The sequence below is a fragment of the Euprymna scolopes genome, chromosome 40 (genome assembly GCF_053919585.1).
Source record: "Euprymna scolopes isolate OS-2025 chromosome 40, ASM5391958v1, whole genome shotgun sequence".
Lineage (NCBI taxonomy): Eukaryota > Metazoa > Mollusca > Cephalopoda > Sepiida > Sepiolidae > Euprymna > Euprymna scolopes.
Window position 1 is genome coordinate 56,092,791 of NC_136521.1, and position 21,787 is coordinate 56,114,577.

Consider the following 21,787-nt stretch of genomic DNA (forward strand, 5'->3'; position numbering starts at 1 on the left):
CATCCGTAGTTGTTGTCGTCTCACCACATTTTTGACCAATTACCTCTGGCACGCTTTGGGTGGGATTGAAACCGCTATCTTCAGACAATGTTCATCTGGAACCGTAGAGATTCAACGTCTCTATCAACTGCGCCACGGGCCCCGACGAAGGCCAGAGGAAGTTGGCCGAAACGTTGTGAACCAATAAAAAAAAACTAAAAAAAAAAAAAAAAAAAAAAAAAAAAAACTAATAAAGATGAGACTAATAGTCCGAAATAAAAAAAAAAATAAAATAAAATTAACAAAATTATTTATGTTAAGATGTTTTTAATAGAAAAGAATATTAGAAACACACAAACAATGATTTAAAATAGGTTGACCTCTAGAGTCTGATGTAGTCTTACATAGAGGTCGCCTAAAGTGAAGCTTAAAAAACACATATGATTTTTAGTAAAAAAAAAATCAGGAGCAAGAGAGAGCAGACGCAGTTGGAGTCTAGAGAGAGAGAAAGACCATCCACAGTTGATGGCTCCCAATAGAGGGGATCAGAATACGTTAGTCTAGGATCAACCTTGCAGCTTGCCAATGACAAACATTGGTAGTAATGTTGCTGGAAAGATAACCCGAGATTTGTTGATTTATTAGGATGAACCTTCTTTGCAACTTTTCCTGAGGATCCGTCAAACAAGATCAAAGATGGACCAGGTATGTTTCTGCGATTGGCCCGATGTTACAACTCCAGACAACTGTTATTTGTCCCTTTCTGTTGTAAATGTTACATATCTATTGTTAAATTGTATCTGTCGTCGTAAGTGTTATACACGCATGAATTCAACAAATGATAAAAACTAGATTAGACAAACACATGTGTATACACTCGTCATATAGATGACTGACACGTATATACAGATGTGCATATATTCATTAGAAGAACATTTTATACCACTAGACAATGCATCAATTTAGACACATACATAGTGTATACTAATATAATATTAGGTTGTTGCATAAGTTCCTGTGTTTTTTTTTTTTAAAAATCAATGAATTTTAACAGCAAAAGTAAGTTCATGTGGGAGCCAAGCTCCAAGTTTTTGTGTGAATCCCATTGACTGAAGGTGGCGTGAAATTGTCGCAAAATCACACTTCATCTTTTCACTCAATTCTCTACATGTCTGATGGCCATCTTCCTTTTAAAAGAACTCTGAATTGGTCTTCGGCTATCTTGATTGGTCTTCCGGAATAAGGATCATCATTGAGGTCAAAATTACCATGTTTGAATCTGGTAAACTAATCTCAAACAGTTCTCTCAGCTATAGCGTTTTCTCCATATATGGCACAAATATCCTTGGTCACATCACTCGCTTTTTTACCTCGATTAAAGATGGAGAGGTGTCAGAAATGTGATTTTTTTATTTTTTTTTTTTATTTTTTATCTAATTGACAATCGATTTTACAGTTCCAAAAAGCATGAAAAGAATTATGAGCAAAAAACAAAAAAAAAAAAAAAAAAAAAATAACGATGACCATTATCTTGTAGAACAGAATATATGCTTTCTAATGATATACAACACTTTGCCAAATATAAAAAGATGTTTTAGAACAAAAAATTTTTGTTTATGAAACTGCGGGAACTTACTTGATATGTACCCCCCCCCCCTTGTTATACAGAATGAATATTACAGTTCCTTACTTCAACAAGATGTGAAATTGGATAGGCTGGCCCTGTCATGCCCTGACACCTGTATTATTCAATCTGATTCTCCACAGAATCAATATCAATATAAATACAATATGGTTGTCTTCAAGTCTAGCGTAAACAAGTTTTTTATGAGCCGTTCCATATAAGTTAACAAATTTACTGAATCTCCATTACTAACGGTTACTATGTTGTCCAATTTCTACTGTACACTCTTTAACCCTTATACTCGAGTGGCCTCTTGGCCTTGATAAGTGGTGATGCCTATGTAAAAAAAAAAAAATGAAAGACTTATTTTTCCTTTTGATATTCCCCTCAAATATGTACCAGATGACAATGGATGAGGATCAGTTGAGGGATTATGAATAGCAAAGGGTAATTTTTTTAAGTGTCATATTATTTTTTTCTGGGAGAAATGTCTTAGAGTAATGCCTCTCTACCTTTCTGTAAAATTTCCTTCTAAAATTAAAAAAACAAAAAACATAACAAGTGAAGCATGCATGGTCTCCCATGAGTGAATGCACAGTGAATGAGGCATAAAAAAAAAAATGACTAAGTTCAGCATTTGCCCTACCCCCATTTAGCCTCCAATGTCCCCAGGACATGTCAAATCTTGATGAAAAAACGGTGCAGTTGTAGCCCTTAACATATGTAAATTTGAGTTCTGCACCATGCAAAAAAAAGAAATGACCAAGTCCATCATTTGCCCCCCTCCATTAAGTCCCAAAAGTCCCCAAGGCCTTAATATACTTAAATTTGAGTTCAGCACCATGCAAAACTGCTAAATAGACATACATAGAAAATTTTGGACAAACATGGTAAGATAGTCCCAAAAATGGAGTGTTTTTATTAGCTCTAAAAGAGCCTCTGAGACATACCTAAGAGTTATCGCGAAGTATAGACAAACAAAATTATATAGAAATCAGTTAGTTACAACTTTTTAGAAAGTTTTATAAAAATCCAAGGCATCAATTTTTTTTTAATAAGCACAAAAATGTCAACTTTAGCTATTTTGAACCCGAAAGGCACCTCTAAGGGGGGCAACAGGAGTTTTCCCGGAAAACCTGTTTTGTTACTTTTTTACTCATATCATGTTTAATGTTTGTACAAAATTTCAAACAATTCCAAGGCGTAGTCATTGAGAAAAGTGCGGACAGACGAATGGACTATCCAGTCATGACTGATGAAATGATGACATGTCACCCCTGTGAATTAGATGAAGGGTTCCGTTCAAAATTCGGTGCAGATTCCAGAGTTCAACAGAAAGATTTCCGAGTTGGACAAGATACACCTAAAGAAGTTTGAAGGTTTCATTGACCAAAACTGAGAATGAATCTTACAATGAGAACAGTCGTCCAAATAATATGAGTAATGTTTTTGTAAGGATTATTCTCCAACTATCACTGTAAAGTTCTCTTCTGCGAGCAATATATTCTGAGAGAAGTGTATTCCGGGAATATAAATAATTATCCTAACTATAAGATTATATTTGACAAATTAATTCGGCCTGCCAGCACTTCCGGTGTAGACGTAAAAAACTGAGAAAGGTGCAAGTGTGTGATATAAGTGAAGATATGACCCACACAATACCATGCTATGACTAAGGACTGGATTCATTACTACTGTAGCAAGCTTCCACCTTATCAGTTATTATACTTCTCCAAATCGAGCAGGAAATACACTTTTGAAAAGTGTTGCATAAATATAATAACGATGAACACTACTAGCTGAGGGAAGCAAATGAAGCTGCAGAGATACAGGCCCAAATAACATCAACCATACACAAAAGAGCACAACTGTGCAGGAAACCATCTCGAAGATCAGGACACCTCTGGAGAGATGAGAGTACCTAGTAATAAAGGAATTAGATTGACTAACTCTTCCATAGTATTAAACAACATAGACGAAGAAGTTGATCTGACCCAAACCACCTTAAACAATGACCTAGAAATAACTCAATCACAAAACAAAAAGACCACTTCCTCTGGAAAGAAGGGTCCCAAACACAACAATAGTAGAAATAACCCACCCAGTGGAGAGGGAGGCAGTGCTATATAAAAACCACACCTAGGACTACACAGAGGATCAAGTGTCATCCACCACAACTTCACCTACTACAGTGGCACAAGAGCATTCAACTGTATTCCAGCCGTAATAAGAAATATAAGGAGAGTGTCCCCTCGACACTTTCAAGAAACATCTTAGTTGTTTTTTTTTAATCTTTTATTGGTTTTGTTTATTCACAACGTTTCGGCCAACTATTCCTCTGGCCTTCGTCAGGTGGTAACTGCGATGGATAGGAACTTCGAATCTCCTAACTGCATTCTCAGCTGTCACTGCCATCCGTAGTTGTTGTCATCTCACCACGTTTTGGCCAATTAACCTCTGGCACGCTTTGGGTGGGATTGAAACCGCTATCTTCAATGTTCATCTGGAACTGTAGAGATTCAACGTCTCTATCAACTGCGCCACGGGCCCCGAAGGGCGACCAATGTTGAATTCTTTGATCTTATAAATCCACATTTATTTATCTGATCTTCTATAGTCGGGTCCGTACCGATTGGTATATATATATATATATATATATATATATATATATATATATATATATTATTCCTTAATTGGAATTCATTTTTTGAGATGAGCATTATATATTAACTTATTTTTTTTATTTCGGACTATTATTCTCATCTTTATTAGTTGTTTTTTTTTTGTTTTTTTTTTTAAAGATAAAAAAAAAAAAACAACTAATAAAGATGAGAATAATAGTCCGAAATAAAAAAAATAAGTTAATATATAATGCTCATCTCAAAAAATGAATTCCAATTAAGGAATAATATATATATATATATATATATATATATATATGACTAACCCTCATTAGCTTTTAAAAGGAATGGTGCACCTTCTCCAAGTGATGTTACCTCAAGTAACAACATGAAGCTCCACCAGATTAGATGTATTTTTGTCCTGCAATCTAGTAAAACCAAGAAAAAAATGATTTACTATAATAGTGCCCACATTGGCCAGGTGTTTGTCAATATCAAAAAAAAGGGGGGGGGTAGTAGCAGGGGGAAGGAATCAAAACAACAGTAGGCAGCCAGGGTGAAGAGAGGTGTTAATAAAAAAAAGTGGTAGTAGGCAGGCAAGCTCCAACTCCTGACATGAAGTTGGAAAAGAAAGTGAAAGAAAATCTGACGTCTTACCGATGCTCCATCGTCTGCCTGGAAGTTTGGAACGTTGAAATTAAGTGAAGTCAATCCAACCGATAAAATGACTTGCAAAAATGGTGACGCAAAAAAAAAACCGACCCCCCTTGTAGAAAACTGCCCGGTTGAGGGTTAAGGAATTAATGTTTTTGGCCAATTTTTCGATATTTGTCATCCGAAGGGTCGAGCTTCAAAACGATACCGATCTTGTGAGGATCCGTCGTCTCTGGTGAAAGTTTTTGCAAGACGTACAAGCACACACACATTTTGCTTTTTATATTTATAGACTAGCGAGGGGTACCCGGCGTTGCCCGGGTGTTTGGAGGTGTGTGGGGGGGTGGGGGGGGGGTTAAAAAAAAAAAAGTATGAGGATCGAACCCGAACTGTTGAGGCAAAGTTGTAAATTAAAGTGTGAAAAAAAAAGTGCAATGTTAACCATTGCCCCACCGCGAGATGCTAACGGAAACACGTTTGAATTTATTTAATTACTTGGATTTAGCAGGTGCCCGTTTTAATGAGTTAATGAGGTCAAGTTTGACTGCAGGATAGTATTCATTTACTGCTGAACGCTCCCCCCCCCCCCAAGATATTTTTTTTTTTTTTTTTTTTTTTTTTTTACAAAGGCATCACCACATTATCAAGGCCCAGAGGCCACTCAAGGATAAGGGTTAAAGAGTGTACAGTAGAAATTGGTCAATATAGTAATCATTAGTAATGAAAATTTGGTAAATTTAATAACTTATATGGAACGGCTCATCAAGAACTTATTTACTTTAGACTTGAACACAACCATATTGTAGTCAGCCGGAAAGCAGGAAAACGGAAGACAATTCCACAGGCGTGCAGTTCTAAGAAAGAAGCTTTGTTCATGGAATCTACGTTTAGGTTTAGGCACAGATAAAGAGTGGGGGGAATTATTGATAGTGTTTACAGCTAGACGAGTGTTTCTTGTGAAAGTTTGGCGAGGGGGGACCATAGATTGAAGCTCAGTTGAACACTTTCCATGAAAATAACGATACATCAGAGACAAACTCGCAACATCTCTTCTGTGAGATAGAGGTTGCAAGGAGGAGAAAAGGACATCTCCTACGAGGCTACGAAGTCTATTTTGAACTCTATCAAGGCAGGACAAGTCCTTTCTAGCAGCTCCTGCCCAGATGTGGCAACAGTATTCCATCCTTGGACGTACCTGGCTCTTATATAGGTAGAGAATAGCATCAGCAGTGAGATATCTACTGGATCGATAGAAAGATCCCACCATTTTTTCAGCGGCCTTGGCAACAGATTTGATATACGTGTTCCATTTAAGATCAGGAGTAATGGTCAAGCCCAGAAGCTTGTCAAAACTTGAGGCCTCCTGAAGACGAGAGCCATTCATTTCAATTGATGACAAATGTGAATTAGAATGTTGATGATGTAAAGAGAGAAGCTTGGTTTTAGATGCATTAAAAGTAACCAGCCACTCCTTTCCCCATTGTACTACGTGCTCAAGATCAGAGGAGAGAGAATTGGAGAGAACTTGGTCGTTTACTGTCTTAGATGTGGTACCATAGATGGTAGTGTCGTCAGCATAAATGTCTACAAATGATGTAAGGATATGATTTGGAAGATCATTAATGTAGATCAGGAAAAGAGTTGGGCCCAGGATGGATCCCTGAGGGACACCGGCATTAATACTGTGAGCTTCTGATTTTTGCCCCTCAACTACTACTCTTATGAACCTATCAGAAAAAATGATTTAATAATTGAGAAGACTTTTCCAGCTATACCATAGCTAGCGATCTTATGAAGTAAACCTTTATGCCATACCCTATCAAAGGCTTTAGATATGTCAAGAGCAATTGCCCTAGAAAGATTGCCACCGTCGAGAGATTTGCTAATCCTATGCGATATAACTGTAAGGACATCTGCTGTAGATCTAGCAGAACGGAAACCATATTGAGTGTCACTAAGAAGGTTATTTTTGTTGAGATGTTTGATTACTTCTGTATTTAACACAGATTCTAGCAACTTACTCATGACGCACAGGAGACTTATTGGCCTGTACTGAGAGGGGGATGAGCGATCACCTGAATTCTTAAATACAGGGCATACTGATGAGATTTTCCAGGGAGATGGGAAACTATTCTCCTTAAGACAACGTTTAAACAGTTTTGTAAGTATGGGCGCTAATTCAGGTTGAAGTTTTTTGAGTACTATAATTGGAATACCATCAGGGCCAGTTGCTTTACTGGAATCAAGGTTTTTGATTAGCTTCGCAACATCACGTACAGATATACGTATATCATATAGCGTGTTTTCTGATACAGGAGGAAATATTGGGGGTTGGCGGTCTTGGTCGCAAAGGGTAGAATTAGCTGCAAAGTTCTTGACAAAGAGTTTGGCTTTGTCTGATGCTGACGAGATTACCTCAGGTCCATTGATAATAGTTGGGATGGAGCACACGCTTTTGTTCAGGATTCTGTTTGCTATTTGCCAAAACTGGTGGGAACCAAGCCGCTGCTCAGCTACTTTGGACTTAACAGATTGAGCATACAACTCTCTTGCGTTCCTTATTACTTTCTTACAATGGTTGCTGGCAGTCCTGAAAACGGCTTTAGTTTCCATACATCTATTACGTTTGAAGCAGTGGAAAAAGTGATTTCTGTGCGCAATGGCAGCAGCACATTCTGGAGAGAACCATGGCTGGCTGTTAGGTTTTTGCTGAACCTTTTTAGAGGGTATGAAATGGTCAATATCTACAATTAACCATTCAGTTAGGTCTAATACTATAGAGGACACATCCTTTTTAAACATGGAATGCAGAGGTAGATCAGATATAAATGTACAGAAGCTATCCCAGTCAGCCTTAGTGTATCGATATACTGTACGATGAAGAGGTACGTCTGGGGACTTATTACATTTCATTTTTATCTTAATTGATACAACAGAGTGGTCGGAAGATCCAAGAGGCGACAGAACAGAAACTGAACATAGTTCAGGGCAAGTTGTGAGAAAAAGGTCTAGTAGGCTCGCATATATTATAGGAAAAAGACTAACGCACATGCGGCGAGCAACAAATATTGAATATTTATCTTCCCGAACTCGAGCAAATTAAATAAGGCGAGCTTTGTTGTTAACTGTGAAATATTACGATTTATATGTGATATAAAAAGTTTTAAAAAGTTGTGAAGCGACCGACCGCTTCTCTGAAAAAAGCCTTTTGTTGACATACAGAAAAAGCGAACACACACACATACATACATACATACATTTTCGCTTTTATATATATAGATGGTCAATTAGGGAGGGGAAAATTATGTTCTCAACAATTTTAGTAACTGTGTTTGAGAGGTAAAGAAGAACTTTAATGGAACATTTGAATATCTATGTATCGTATATAGTTCAGGTGTTAGCCCCAGGTAGGGGGTGGAGGCTTGATTTCTGAGAACTTCGACTGACGGAAAATGGGAAATCAAAGGGAAAAGTTGATATTCTGTAAAACAATTCAAATCCCTCACTAGGAGATCATGCCTCTTCTTCAAATCCTTCTGGGAGATTATTCTTTGTAAACAAACTAATCTATTAATTCTCTTTTGGTTAAGTAAAAATCAGAATTATCCAATTTTAATCAAGTGTTCAATATTTATTCAATGAATTATATTTTTTTCTAGCAGGAATCATGCCTAGAAATTAAATGTATGAAAATAGTATGTTACCTACTTTTTCACTCAACATGACGAGTGACAACTATGCTAGTTTCCATGGTAACTTCATCATATTTGGTTTAAATTTCATTTTACATACTGATATGTGTTGGATGGCTTTAAGAAATTACTTCCAAACTAATCTATCTCTGGCCAGGTCGTTATTTATCCCTCTTTATCTCCAGGAATATACAACATAATCATATTGACACACAGGTTTCTGTTAAATCACTGAAATTAAGCAACATTGAGCCTGGTTCAGTACTAAAATGGATGCATATTTTTTGACTATCAGATGCTGTGCGTGTTCTCCGCTTATCTTGGCATTGTTTCCAGCCATCTTGAACTTTTCCTTGCTAATGAAATCAGCCATCTTTAACTTTTCCTTGCTAATGAAGGCAAAAGTGCTGACTTAGGAGCGTGATTGTTGGAAATTGTATGATTCTTGCTTTACAGTTACACCTGTGTGTCTGTTTGGAAGAGTGTGTCTGTGTGTGTCTGTTTGGAAGAGTGTGTCTGTTTGGAAGAGTGTGTCTGTGTGTATCTCTTTGGAAGTGTGTGTGTCTGTATGGTCAAAAAAATGCCAAGGAAAACATAAAAAGTGATAAAAATGAGCTTGAGAGAACTTGTTTCCATTCAGTTTTTTTAAATTGCGTTCAGAATGTTTCGTGTTGGTAATTTGAAGAGTTGAAGTTGATGTTTTAAATTGGCAAATACCGTTTTGTGCACAAAAAAAAAAAAAATCTGTTCTTTTTCTTCCCACAATCACGGTTCTGGACATGACCTTAAACTATATCCAGTGGTGAGCCCCAAGCTTGTGGGCTTTGGAGAGTGTGAAGCCACCCTTTAATTGCCATTGCAATTAGTGTCCCTAATTAGAGTGGCAATAGACTTGATAAAAAATTGGCGACTTCTCCGATTTCAATGACAAAAGATATAGGTGGTTGGTATATTTGTTGATCCTCATTCAGTCTCGTACAATGTCAGGTCTCCCAGCTAGTATACATATATATATATATATATATATATATATAGTAATTTATAAAATATATATGGCGATTAAGCTACACTGAATATTCTGCGTTTCATCCAACTATAGGATTCGTCAGGCTTATGCGTGAATTCTGTAGTTGCTTCTTGTTTTTATATATGTTGAGGATTACTAGTTGGCCAATCAGCTTTCTAGTATCCACCGCGCCCCTTCCTATCAGCCAATGGGCATGCATTTTATCAAACAAAGGATCTGTTTTAGAACTAGGTTAGTGGTTTTAGGTAGACGTTCTCCTTTTTTTTTTTTGTTTTTTTTTGAAGTAGTAATATATATATATATAATTTTCATAGAATCATGATTTCAAACAGCTTTAACATTGACTATGTAAATGTTTTATTTTATTATTTTTTTAAAGAAGAATCAATATTTCGTGATGATGAGGCATTTAGATTTGTTTTTTGTTATATTGAGATATACAAAAGGAACATGAGAGAAAACGATATTGTTTAAGGATGGTTGCACGTGTAATTTAAAAGCAAGGGTTGCGTGAACTCCAACCAGATTTCTTGTGAATTGGCACTGCTTGATTCTATTGGTAAAGGGAAGTCCAGGATAGCTGGAAAAATCAATGAAAGATCAAATCCGGACTGTATAGGTAAATGTATACAAAACTGTAGACTTTGTTGGTTTAGTCACATTGAGAGAATGTGTGAGAGTTTTTAGACTAGTAGGCATAAGATACAATAAAGAAAAAAAAACTTTAAAGTTTATTGTAAGGAAAATTTTTATAAAAAAATGTTTTTCTTTCTATTTTAGTTTCAACTATGGATGAAGTTTTTGTAACTGACGGCCATGCACAGCACGGTTTCATGTGGACAGTGAAATGTCCTAAATCTGATGATGTTAATTCCAATATGGTGCCTTCAACCTGTATTGCCTGCCTTGTAGAACGGCTTGAGGACCCAATGCTGCTGACAGTTAAGAAGAAAATTGTTTTATCAGAGTTTCTTCGATTGATCCAGAATTCATCCGAATTGCCTGTTATTATTACACATAATTTAGATGTGATCAAACACATCATCTATGTGATCACAGGTGAGATCATGTTTTATAATCTTATTACTACTAGCAGTTCCACCCGGCTTTGCTTGGGCCCTATGCACTGTTACTAACGTTATGTGCATATGTATGTATTAAAAAGTTTGAATATGTATGGTAATGCCTTTCTATACATTAGACTTCCTTAACTACCATAGAGAAAAAGTTGGTAGAGAACACAGACGTCAAATTTTTTTAACTTTGACCCCAATTTTGATCCCTTTACATCAATTGTTTTGGGCTCAAATTAAATTAAAATGTTTGACCTATGCTCAAGTAACCTATATCTAAAATTTCAAGTGTTTAGATCCAAAATTGGCGGAGGAGTTTGGTAGAGTCTGCAAAGGTTTACTCTGTACACTTTGACCTCTTGTCAGCCAAATTTTCGCCCAAAAACTGATTAAAAAGCTTGCTGCATATCTGAATACCCTTTATGTAAAATTTCAAATGTTTAGACCCAAAATTGACTTAACAGTTTGCTAGAAACCGCAAAGGTAACGTCTTTTGATATTTGACCCCTTGGAAGCCAAATTTAAAAAAAAAAAAAAAAAAAAAAAAAAAAAATTAAAAAACTTGCCCTATGTCTGAATACACTTTATGTAAAATTTCAAATGTTTAGACCAAAAACTGACTGAGCAGTTTGGTAAGGACCACAGAGGTCAATTTTTTAAAACTTCAACCCCAATTACGACCCCTTAACATTTATTGTTTTGGGCTCAAAGCATAATATAAAATTAGATCTATGTCCAAATAACCTATATCTAAAATTTCAAATGTTTAGACCCAAAATTGGCGGAGTAGTTTGGTAGAGTTTTCAAAGCTCAAATCATTGAACTTTGACCCCTTAACAGCCAAATTTCTGTCCGAAAACCGATTAAAAAGATTTTCCCAAATCGCAATACGTCTTATGTCAAATCTCGAATCTGTAGACTAAAAATTGACAGAGTAATTTGGTAGGGAAATGTACACAGACAGACATTTTCACTTTTATAGATATACTAGCATGGATGCCCGGCGTTGCCCGCGTGTTTGGAGGTGTATGCTGAGCAAAAAAAAAAAAAAAAAAAAAGGTCAATTTTTTAAACTTTGACCCCTATTATGACCCCCTAAAATTCATTGTTTTGGGCTCAAATCAAGTTATTAAGTTAGATCCATGTCCAAAAAACCTATATCTAAAACTTCAACTGTGTAGACCCAAAATTGTCGGAGGAGTTTGGTAGAGTTCTCAAAGGTCAAATCGTTGAACTTTTACCCCTTAACAGCGAAATTTCTGACCGAAAACCGATCACATCGATTTTCCCAAATCTCAGTACCCTGTATATAAAATTTCGAGTTTGTAGACTTAAAATTGACAGTTATTGCATAGGGAAATGTATGGAAATGACACACAGACAGACACAGACACGGTCACTTTTATAGATAGATAGATAGATTACAAGACTTTTTATAAAGACAGGCAAAAGTTATAACATGTTGACTTTAAATAAGTGCATTAATAATCAAATTGCTGCTTGAATGTGGTAAAATTTCTTCTCATATTTGCATAAAATACTCCTCTGTATCGAACAGATACCATAATACTTGGTTTGCTGCACCTTATATTAAATCTGCCCAGTAGTTTCCAAGAAAACTTCTAGAGTAAATGTGGTATTGTGACAACTAATCTCTGTTAATCTCTAACTGTTACTCAAACTGATACCGTAATACTTAGTTTGCCGCACCTTATCATAATAAATGTCCATACAAAATTTCAGCCAGATTGACCTAGTAGTTTCTGAGAAAAAGTGGAATGGACAGACAAAGAGAAATATAGGATTCAAAACTAGGTTAAAAAAGTTATTTTCCTATGAATACTGACTCGGATGAGTGGTCTCAGCAATAAAAAAGATGAGTGGTCTCAGCAATAAAAAAGATGAGTGGTCTCAACAATACCACACAGAAGTCGAGTGTGAGCCACCTGACATCCAGTTGTAAAGTCCTGTTGGGGGGGGGGGGCTATTATACAATACGACACAAGTAATGGCACCTATCACATCCCCAATACTAACTATTACTACGATACTATCCCATTGATTAGTGTACACACATTAACCCTTATCCCCAAGTGGCTCCTGGGCCTTGATAAGTGGTGACCCCCATGTAAAAAAAAAAAAAATGTTGTGTGTAAATATCTCTACTGGAAAATCTGTAAAACTTGAATATCCAATGTAGTAGCAAATCCTGGGAACATGTTTACCAGAAAAAACAGTTGGAAATAAGTCATACACCATCCGCTATGACTGCGAAATTCCTACAGCTACATACCTAGAAAACGGGGCTATTAAGCCTGACATAGTGATATGGGACAAGAGGGAGAAAGTAGCAACCCTAGTTGAAATAAGCTGGCCTTAACAGAATGGAGAGGGAAAAAATAACAAAATACCAAGGACTTATGTATAACATGAAAAGAAACTGGAATCTTAAGAAGGAATCCATCATTCCAGACAGTATAGGAGCAACCGGTCTAATGAAAAAGAATTTCAAAAACTATCTGAATATACCCGGTGAACCAAGTGCAAGAGAAATACAAACAATTGCACTTAAAGGGACGGTTAGAATCTTAAAAAGATCTCTCAGGTGGAGTAATTAAATTAATGGGAGAATGTTTAGCATCTGGTAGAATGCCGCATCCCCATCAAAAACAAAGTGATAAGAAAATTAAAACAAAGAGGAAACTTAAAATTATATCCTAAAATAAACGATATATTGTTGAATATAGTAATGATACAAACTCATGAGAAATATTATGTAGTAAGTTAGCAAACAATAACACAATGTGAGAAATGCAACTCATCTCTGATATGAATCTGTGCTTCAGAAGGGGGACCGCTTAATATCATATTTTACTTCTGAAATGCCAGAATTAGTATCGCAAGATAAATCATATTACGTTAGAAACTTTAAAATGTCATTAGTTTTATATGCAATGTTATTTATTGTAGGTTGCTGGGTTTCAATAAAGACTGGCAGTATTGAGAATTAAAAATTTTTTTTTAAATTGAGTTCAGAATGTTTCGTGTTGGTAATTTGAAGAGTTGAAGTTGGTGTTTTAAATTGGCAAATACCGTTTTGTGCACACAAAAAAAATCTGTTATTTTTCTTCCCACAACCACGGTCCTGGATATGACCGTAAACTATATCCAGTGGTGAGGCCCAAGCTTGTGTGCTTTGGGGAGTCTGGATCCACCCTTTAATTGCCATTGCTCCCAGGTCGACTCTGACCCAGAGTGGTAGTACTTGTTAGGGTCCCAACTATGGGTTAAATAGAAACCGACATGAAAACAACAAATATTCTATTAAAAATTTTTCTTCAAAATCTTTTGATTCAGCATTAAATAACTTGAAGAGGGTGGATATGCCGTAAAACAAAAACAACTAATCAACCCACAATCACAATTACGTCCCGTCCTTATATACAGACTTTTAATCATGACAATACCACAATTTGCATATCTCTCTTTACGTTGGGCGGATTTTGGGTTTGAATGGCGGTTGTTCTTTTGCACATTCTATTTTGTAACCTCAGTAGAACCAACAGAGTGTGCTTCAGTTCCGCTACATGTACTTTAAATCTGAGTGGGGGTGGGCAGGACTGGATAGACATTCTAAATAATTCACAAAAAAGAAAATACAATTGCAAATTACTTGAGATCGCTATCCAGTTATGGGTGACACAATGAGAGCATGCTATCCCTGTGAAGTAAATAAAGGGTACTGTTTGAAATTTCCATCCAAATTCCAAGGTGGACAGAAACATTCCTGAATTTGACAAGATACACCTGGAGAAGGTCGGCGGCTACATCGACGGAAACATTGTGAAAATGATACTCAAGATGAGATCAATAGTATAACGAATCCAAATGATATAAATCACTTATTCAACAATCACCACATATGTGGCACTATTTCTTTGTGCCACTGTTTCTAACACACTCTGCAGCATGGACCAGTGGTAATTTGGTCATGAGCGTAGAGATACAAAGAAATCCCTTCCCATAATTCCCTTGCTATCTTTCTGTCTCTTTCCTGCACGACCACCATGATGTGAAGACGCATATTCTGTCTCTCTGTAAATGAGGGTGGGGGGGGGCCACCCCCTCCCTCAACACTAGTTAGGGTAGGTTAGTTAGCTTTGAAAAACCTATTGTCCACTTTTAAATTGCTTTTTTGTAATATATATTGTATCTCTAATGTAAAATAAAATAGTTAGTTATACCTTATGTATATTACAATTGTGTCGCGTGTCGTTTTTTTTGTGTCTGCCATGAATGCCTTCATAAATGTCTTAAGTCGAAAGGCGGCCCTGAGGACAAAGAGATGAAGATTCCCACCAGAATGTCACCAGGGTGAAGAGATCATCTTGAGAAAAGAAAGGAGCCACATCCAGATCCAACATCTCGGGTATGATTTTCTTCTTGCTACACAGACCCTAATGACTGGCCCATCTTCATATCTTCATGAGACCACTTTAAGACATTTACTACACCTCAGTGACCGGCTGATAGTGGTATACATAAAAAAGAGCTTAATAGACAACCTGTTAGAGATAAATTTCTAATATTGAATGCAGACACACACACACACATGTATTAATAAAATGTCTTTTTAAAAAATATGAAAATTAATCTTGTGACTGACATCACATATAAAAAATGCAAGTTGAATTGACTTGAAATAAGCATTTTGACTTTATTCTCAGTGTAGGAAATGTGCCTAATTTTCGCATTTATTCATTCAGATTAGATTCTTTGTATTTTTCAGAATTACTTACTGCAAGTGAAGACCATTTCTTATGTCTGGCTATTGAAGGTATGTAGCTGTAGATTTTTTTATTCGTATATCTTTGTATATTTGTTTTTTATGTAACATTAAATTAAAATACAGGATGGGACGATAAAATTGTCGCTCTAGAAAAAAACATGATTCCATTTTTGTTCAATGAAAACTGTTTTTTTTTATTTTGTTGCTAACCATCTATTAGTTGGCCAGTTGTGTACAAATCCCAAGAGTGATAAGTCTTCTATCATGTCTGAAAGTGACACAATGGTCAATGAGCGAAATATGACAACAGGATCATTGCCAGCACCCTCAAAATGCAAATCCAGACGGTCTAACGCTTGAGGACACAGCTCAACGAAGTTTCCGGCTACGGTTATGGTCTTTAATATGGTTTCAAGTGAGGGCCACACCATGTCACTTCACATCATCTAAATCGTCTTAAAAGTCAACACCAGAATGTACCTGGATGTGCTGAAAAGTATGGCGATCTCCTGGTGTAATCAAGTGGCCGTTAACTGACCCTGGATGTGGCAGCAGGACTCTGTACTGGCCCACAAGTCCAAAGAGACCCAGGCTTGGCTTCAGAAGGAGTGCTACGACTTTTTACCCTTCTCTCACTATTCCCCCTCGTCCTCTGACCTAAGCCCGCTGGACTACTTCGTTTAGCCGTACATTAAGAACATCACCAGCATGACCTCCCACAACACCAAAGCCAGCCTGATTGCCGCATATTCGCAGAGCTCCTGCTGGCGCTTGTGGAAAAGGCATGCTCCCAGATCCGTATCAAGGCGGTGATTGAGGCCGAATGCAGCTACATTGAATAGATTTCAGCTTCTAGTACACAATCAAGTTACCTAAATTGATTTTTTTTTCAATAAAAGTTTTTAAATAAAGCTGTAGTGTTGTTTCATTTAGGGTGACACTTTCATTGTTCCACCTGTATCAGAAGAATATCTGAACTGTTTTTCAAATCCCAACTAGTGAGAAAGGAGGACGCAGAATTGTTTTTCTCAACTTTCTTTTAATTTGTACTAGCCTGGCATTGCCTAAGTGTTTGGAGGTGTGTATTGAGCAAAAAAAAAAAAAGTGGTAGTAGGTAGGCAGGCTCGAACCCGTACCGCAAGAGAGAAAAAGAATGTGAAAAAAAAAAAAAACGGAAGTGACATAGGTTTAAATTAAGGCTAGTCAATCGAAAGAGGGGGATGATTTTCAAAGATATCGGTGAAAAAAGCGACCTTCCCCCTGTAGAAAAGTGCCCAGTTGAGAGTGAAGTAAAATGTTTTCAGCAAATTTTTTGATATTTGTCATCCGAAGGGTCGAGCTTCAAAGCGATATCAATTTTGTGAAAATCTGTCGCCTCTGTCGAAAGTTTTAGGCAGGCATACATACATACATTTAAACAGACCGGTGAGATTTATTTATAGACTAGCGGGGGTACCTGGCGTTGCCCGGGTGTTTAGAGGGGTGTGTGCTCAGGCGGGGGGGGGGGGGATCAAAACAAAAGAATAAACGAAGTAATCACCGTTTAAATATTATAAAAAAAAATGTTAAAACTTTAAAAAAAAAAAAAACTAACGTAAGGCAAATGAATGATGTTAAAATTTCTTAAAATCGGAAAAACAAAAACAAAAAATGAAAACGCGAATGTGATGGAAAATAAACCAGAAAAACGAACGTTAAAACTTCTTTAAAAAATCTGAAAAATAAAAACAAAAAAAAACAGAACGTGAAAAATAGCTTAAATAACCCGATTTCAATATTAAACCTTTAAAAATCGAAAAAGAAAAAAAAAACATCTCACACCACAATTCGAACTCACAACCTTTAGATAAAGTGTGCAAAAAACCTGACACATTACCCGCTCGGCCAACAAAGAGCAACTGAATCACATTTGAATTTATTTATTTAAGTATTAAAAACAGAATTGACACATGCCTGCAATAAAAGTTAACTCCGCTCCTTTTTGACCTCATTAATGAGGTCAAATAGAAGTAGAAGAGTTAACTTTTGCTGCGGGGCAGCTTTTGGGTTTGTTTACCCAACTTTAACTGGTTGTTTCCCCAAGATGTTGAGGAGGGGGAAACTAGCTCCCCATTGTCCAGATTGAATAGCAATTGTCTGATATAAGGAGTTTGGTTCACATTGATCAAAGCTGATTGCTTCTGGACGTTCCCCGGTGTGATTGCTGGGAACAATTCTTAGCTTTAAATTAGTTTTGGTTTTATACAAAAAAGCTGAACAAACACAAGACGGGCTGAAATAGCAAGAATTTTGTAAAAATCGACGTAAATAAATCTAGACGCAACGCGCATTCGCAAATTGTACATATTATGATCTAGGGGCTATATAAACAGTTCTAAGTCATAGTAACCCCCCCCCCCTCCCCCGGCACCGTCAGCGAAAAAAGCCTTTTCGAGATATACGAAAAATGCGCGCGCGCATTTGCCTTTTATATATAAAGACTAGCGGGGGTACCCGGCGTTGCCCGGGTGTTTGTAGGTGTGTGTGGTGTTAAATAAAAAAGAACTGGGGGAGGGGGGGGTAGGATCGAACCCGAAGCCCTGAGGCAAAGTTTGAAAATAAAATCAGCCAGCCAGAATGAGTTACTGAAGATGTTTGAATTTATTTAAGTAAGAACCAAATTGACAGGTGCACGTTTGGAAGTCGTCGATCGTTACGATGACGTCAATGACCAGGCTTGTTTTGTTATAAGCGAAATAAAAAAGAAAACGACGTGTTTTAATTAAGCGGGGGGGGGGGGTCAAAACATTGGAAAAAAAAACACAAAAAAACTAACGTAAGGCAAACAAACGATGAAAACAGAAAAACGAACACGTGAAAAATGGCTTAAATAAGCCTGTTTCGATATTAAAATTTAAAAAATCGATGGGTACCCAGGTGTTTTTGGGTGTGTGGTCGGGGGTTGATAAGCGAAGTAAAGAAAACAAAACAGAAAAATGAACGTTACATGAACAATGGCTTAAATAACACTGGTTCAATATTTAAATTTAAAAAATCGAAAAAAAAAAAGACATCTCACACCACGATTCGAACCCAAAACGTTTAGATAACGAACCAACGCGCTAATCGACTGACCTACGTGACCTACTTGAAATTTGTTCAGTTTTTCAACTATTTAAAGTAAATCAGGTCATGTCGTCACGAGAAGACCGTTTTTGTTGAACCCCCCACCTCGTCAAAAATTGTCGATTTCGGGGTGAAAAAAATGAACGTTTTTGGCCAATTTTTCGATATTTTTCGAGCGAAGGATGGGGCTTCGATATGATACCGAGTTTGTGAATTTTTGTCGTGTCTGTCGAAAGTTTTTAGCAGACACACAAACATACACACATATATACATACATACATACATACATTTTCGCTTTTATATATATAGACTAGCGGGGTGCCCGGGTGTTTGGGGGGAGTGTTGAAACGGGGGGACTAGATCAAATCAATCAACAATTATTTTATATCTGACACTCAACCAGGTTTTTATTTCTTCTGGTCATGTACATATCTAATATGTTTTATTCCTGCCAGATGATATTTTTCGAACACCCTACCTGGATATTCAGTATATTTTATTTAATGGCATTCATATTTATTTTGTATTAAATTTTTGTTGTCTCCATTTTTTTTCTTTATAGTTTGTGTGAAGCTGTTGAATTTGGCTAAATCTGATGAATTGGTTACTGTTGTGTTGGATATAATTGTAAAACAGGTAAATGATACATATATGATTATACCTCTTGCAAAAGCACTATAATGAGTGGGTGACGTGAGGGAATCCTTTAAAAATTGGTACAAACCTGATATTGTGTAGCTTGTAGTGTTCAACGACAGACAAATAGTCTTTTTCTTTATCCTTGCCGTGATGTCATTTTGCATGCATTTGCATATGCACGTCCACACTCTATTACATCACATCGTTATTTTCATTTCAACCTATAAAAGTGGTAATTTCAAAGGATTTATTAAGGGTGGAAATATTTTTTTGTTTTTTGCAAAGTTGACTGTCTGCCTTTGTTGATCCTTCATTCTCGATCATTTGTAATGCAGATGGCGCACTACTCCTTCAATAAAATGTCATAAAATTTGATTTTCTTAAATATAAAAACTGCTTGATCGATTTACGTGATTTTTGGAATATGGCATCTTCGTGCGGTGATAGGTATGTACAGCATAAAGATTTTTCTTGAAAAAAAATTTTTTTATATGCCCAAACATAGACAGGCAGCAAGTTTTCTTCCTTTAAACAAAGCAATGTCTGTTCTTGTCTAGAATTTTCCGATATTAAAAAATAAAAACAAAATATTCTGTAGGATGTATGTACCTGTAGCAAAATAAAAATGCCATATTCCAAAAATCATTCATCAAGTAGTTTTATTTTTATAAATCAAATCATAATAAATCATTTTTTAAGTGATTAATGGGAATTTGTAGGAATTACAACATAAATCTAGTATGAATTAGTTATCTCCTTTTGTTCATCAAATTTTTTTTTATTTAAGTAGCAAGCCAGACGGTCGCTTCTCAGATACAGATAAATAAAGTTACTTCATCAATTTATGTGATTTTTGGAATATGACATTTTTATTCTTGATATAGATTTTTCTTTATATATATATATATATGATAGATTTTTCTTTATTTTTAATATAAGGGGAAATTCTGGATAAAAAACAAAATGTCTTTATATAGAATATGATTTCCTATCTAACAGAAAGCTTAATATTTTATCTTTATTCGAAAGAGTTTATCAGAACGAGTTGGAATTTGAATTACAAACTTATAACACATAGACATGAAGGTAAGGGGGAAGGATAGAAAGAAAGACACAAAGAAAAAACTTTTTTCTATCTTCCTTTCTTTCTCTCCTCCACCTTGCTCCAATATCTCGTGTCTGTTTGTCACATGTGTAATTAAAATGTTACATCATTCTGACAAATGTTAATATATGTACTTTTAGGTATTTGTGAACATGTGCAATTTTTGCCAATTTTGGGAGATTTTTTTTTTCAATTCTTTTTAAAGTGCTATTAATCATAATCTTCTTTTTTTACATAAAATTTTTTCTTTTATTTCCCTTTTGATTTTGTGTTTTTAATTTTGCTTATTTAAAAAAAAAAATTGTATGTCTTCTAGCAAACATGTATTAGAAGAATTAGTTTGTTAATTGAAAAATATAGAATTTTAAAAACAAATGCTTACAGATTGGTCAGGTCTTAGATGTATAAAAGAGACAGACTTCAAAATCTTTAAATGGGTTTTGGAGTCTGGCTCTATTGTGGTTTGAGAACCTTTATGCCGGCAAAAGGAGACAACAAAAGCATTATTTGTCTTTTTCTCCCTCATGTTGTTTTTTTTTTTTTGTGTGTGTGTTTTTTGTTTTTGTTTTTTTATTTTTTTCAATTTAGGCACATCCAAATAGTGCTCTCTTATTTCGCATGCTATCAATTTTTTTTTCCTGAAGAAATGATAGCTGAAAGAGCTCTTGAGAAATTTTTGCATATTTTATTTAAATATCTATATAAATTTTGTACCTCCAAACATATATGTATGTATGTATGTGTGTATATATATGTGTGTATGTATGTGTATATATGTATGTATGTGTATATATGTATGTATGTGTATATATATATATGTATGTGTATATATATATATGTATGTGTATATATATATATGTATGTGTATATATATATATATGTATGTATATATATATGTATGTATATATATATATGTATGTGTATATATATATATGTATGTGTGTATATATATATGTATGTGTGTATATATATGTGTGTATGTGTGTATATATATGTGTGTATGTGTGTATGTATGTGTATATATATGTGTATGTATGTGTATATATATGTATGTGTATGTATATATGTGTGTGTATGTATATATGTGTATGTATATATGTGTATATATGTGTATGTGTATGTATGTGTATATATATGTGTATGTATGTGTATATATATATGTATGTATGTGTATATATATATGTATGTATGTGAATATATATATGTATGTATGTGTATATGTGTATGTATGTGTATATATGTGTGTATGTATGTGTATATATGTGTGTATGTATGTGTATATATGTGTGTATGTATGTGTATATATGTGTGTATGTATGTGTATATATGTGTGTATGTATGTGTATATATATGTGTGTATGTATGTGTATATATATGTGTGTGTATGTATGTGTATGTATGTGTATATATGTGTGTATGTATGTGTATATATATGTGTGTATGTATGTGTATATATATGTGTGTATATATATATATGT

At 35.4% G+C, this 21,787-nt stretch overlaps 1 protein-coding gene across 2 annotated transcripts in view; it reads left to right on the plus strand.

Moving 5' to 3' along the window:
* LOC145265583 (meiosis inhibitor protein 1-like) overlaps positions 1–21,787 on the plus strand; it is a 768,286-nt gene that overhangs the window by 41,382 nt on the left and 705,117 nt on the right. For both annotated transcript variants that reach the window (XM_080121585.1, XM_080121586.1), the window contains exons 2-4: positions 10,378–10,656; positions 15,460–15,507; positions 19,128–19,201. In XM_080121585.1, the coding sequence (XP_079977711.1) occupies positions 10,386–10,656; positions 15,460–15,507; positions 19,128–19,201 (393 nt within the window). In that variant the 5' untranslated portion in view covers positions 10,378–10,385. The remainder of the gene's footprint in view (positions 1–10,377; positions 10,657–15,459; positions 15,508–19,127; positions 19,202–21,787) is intronic.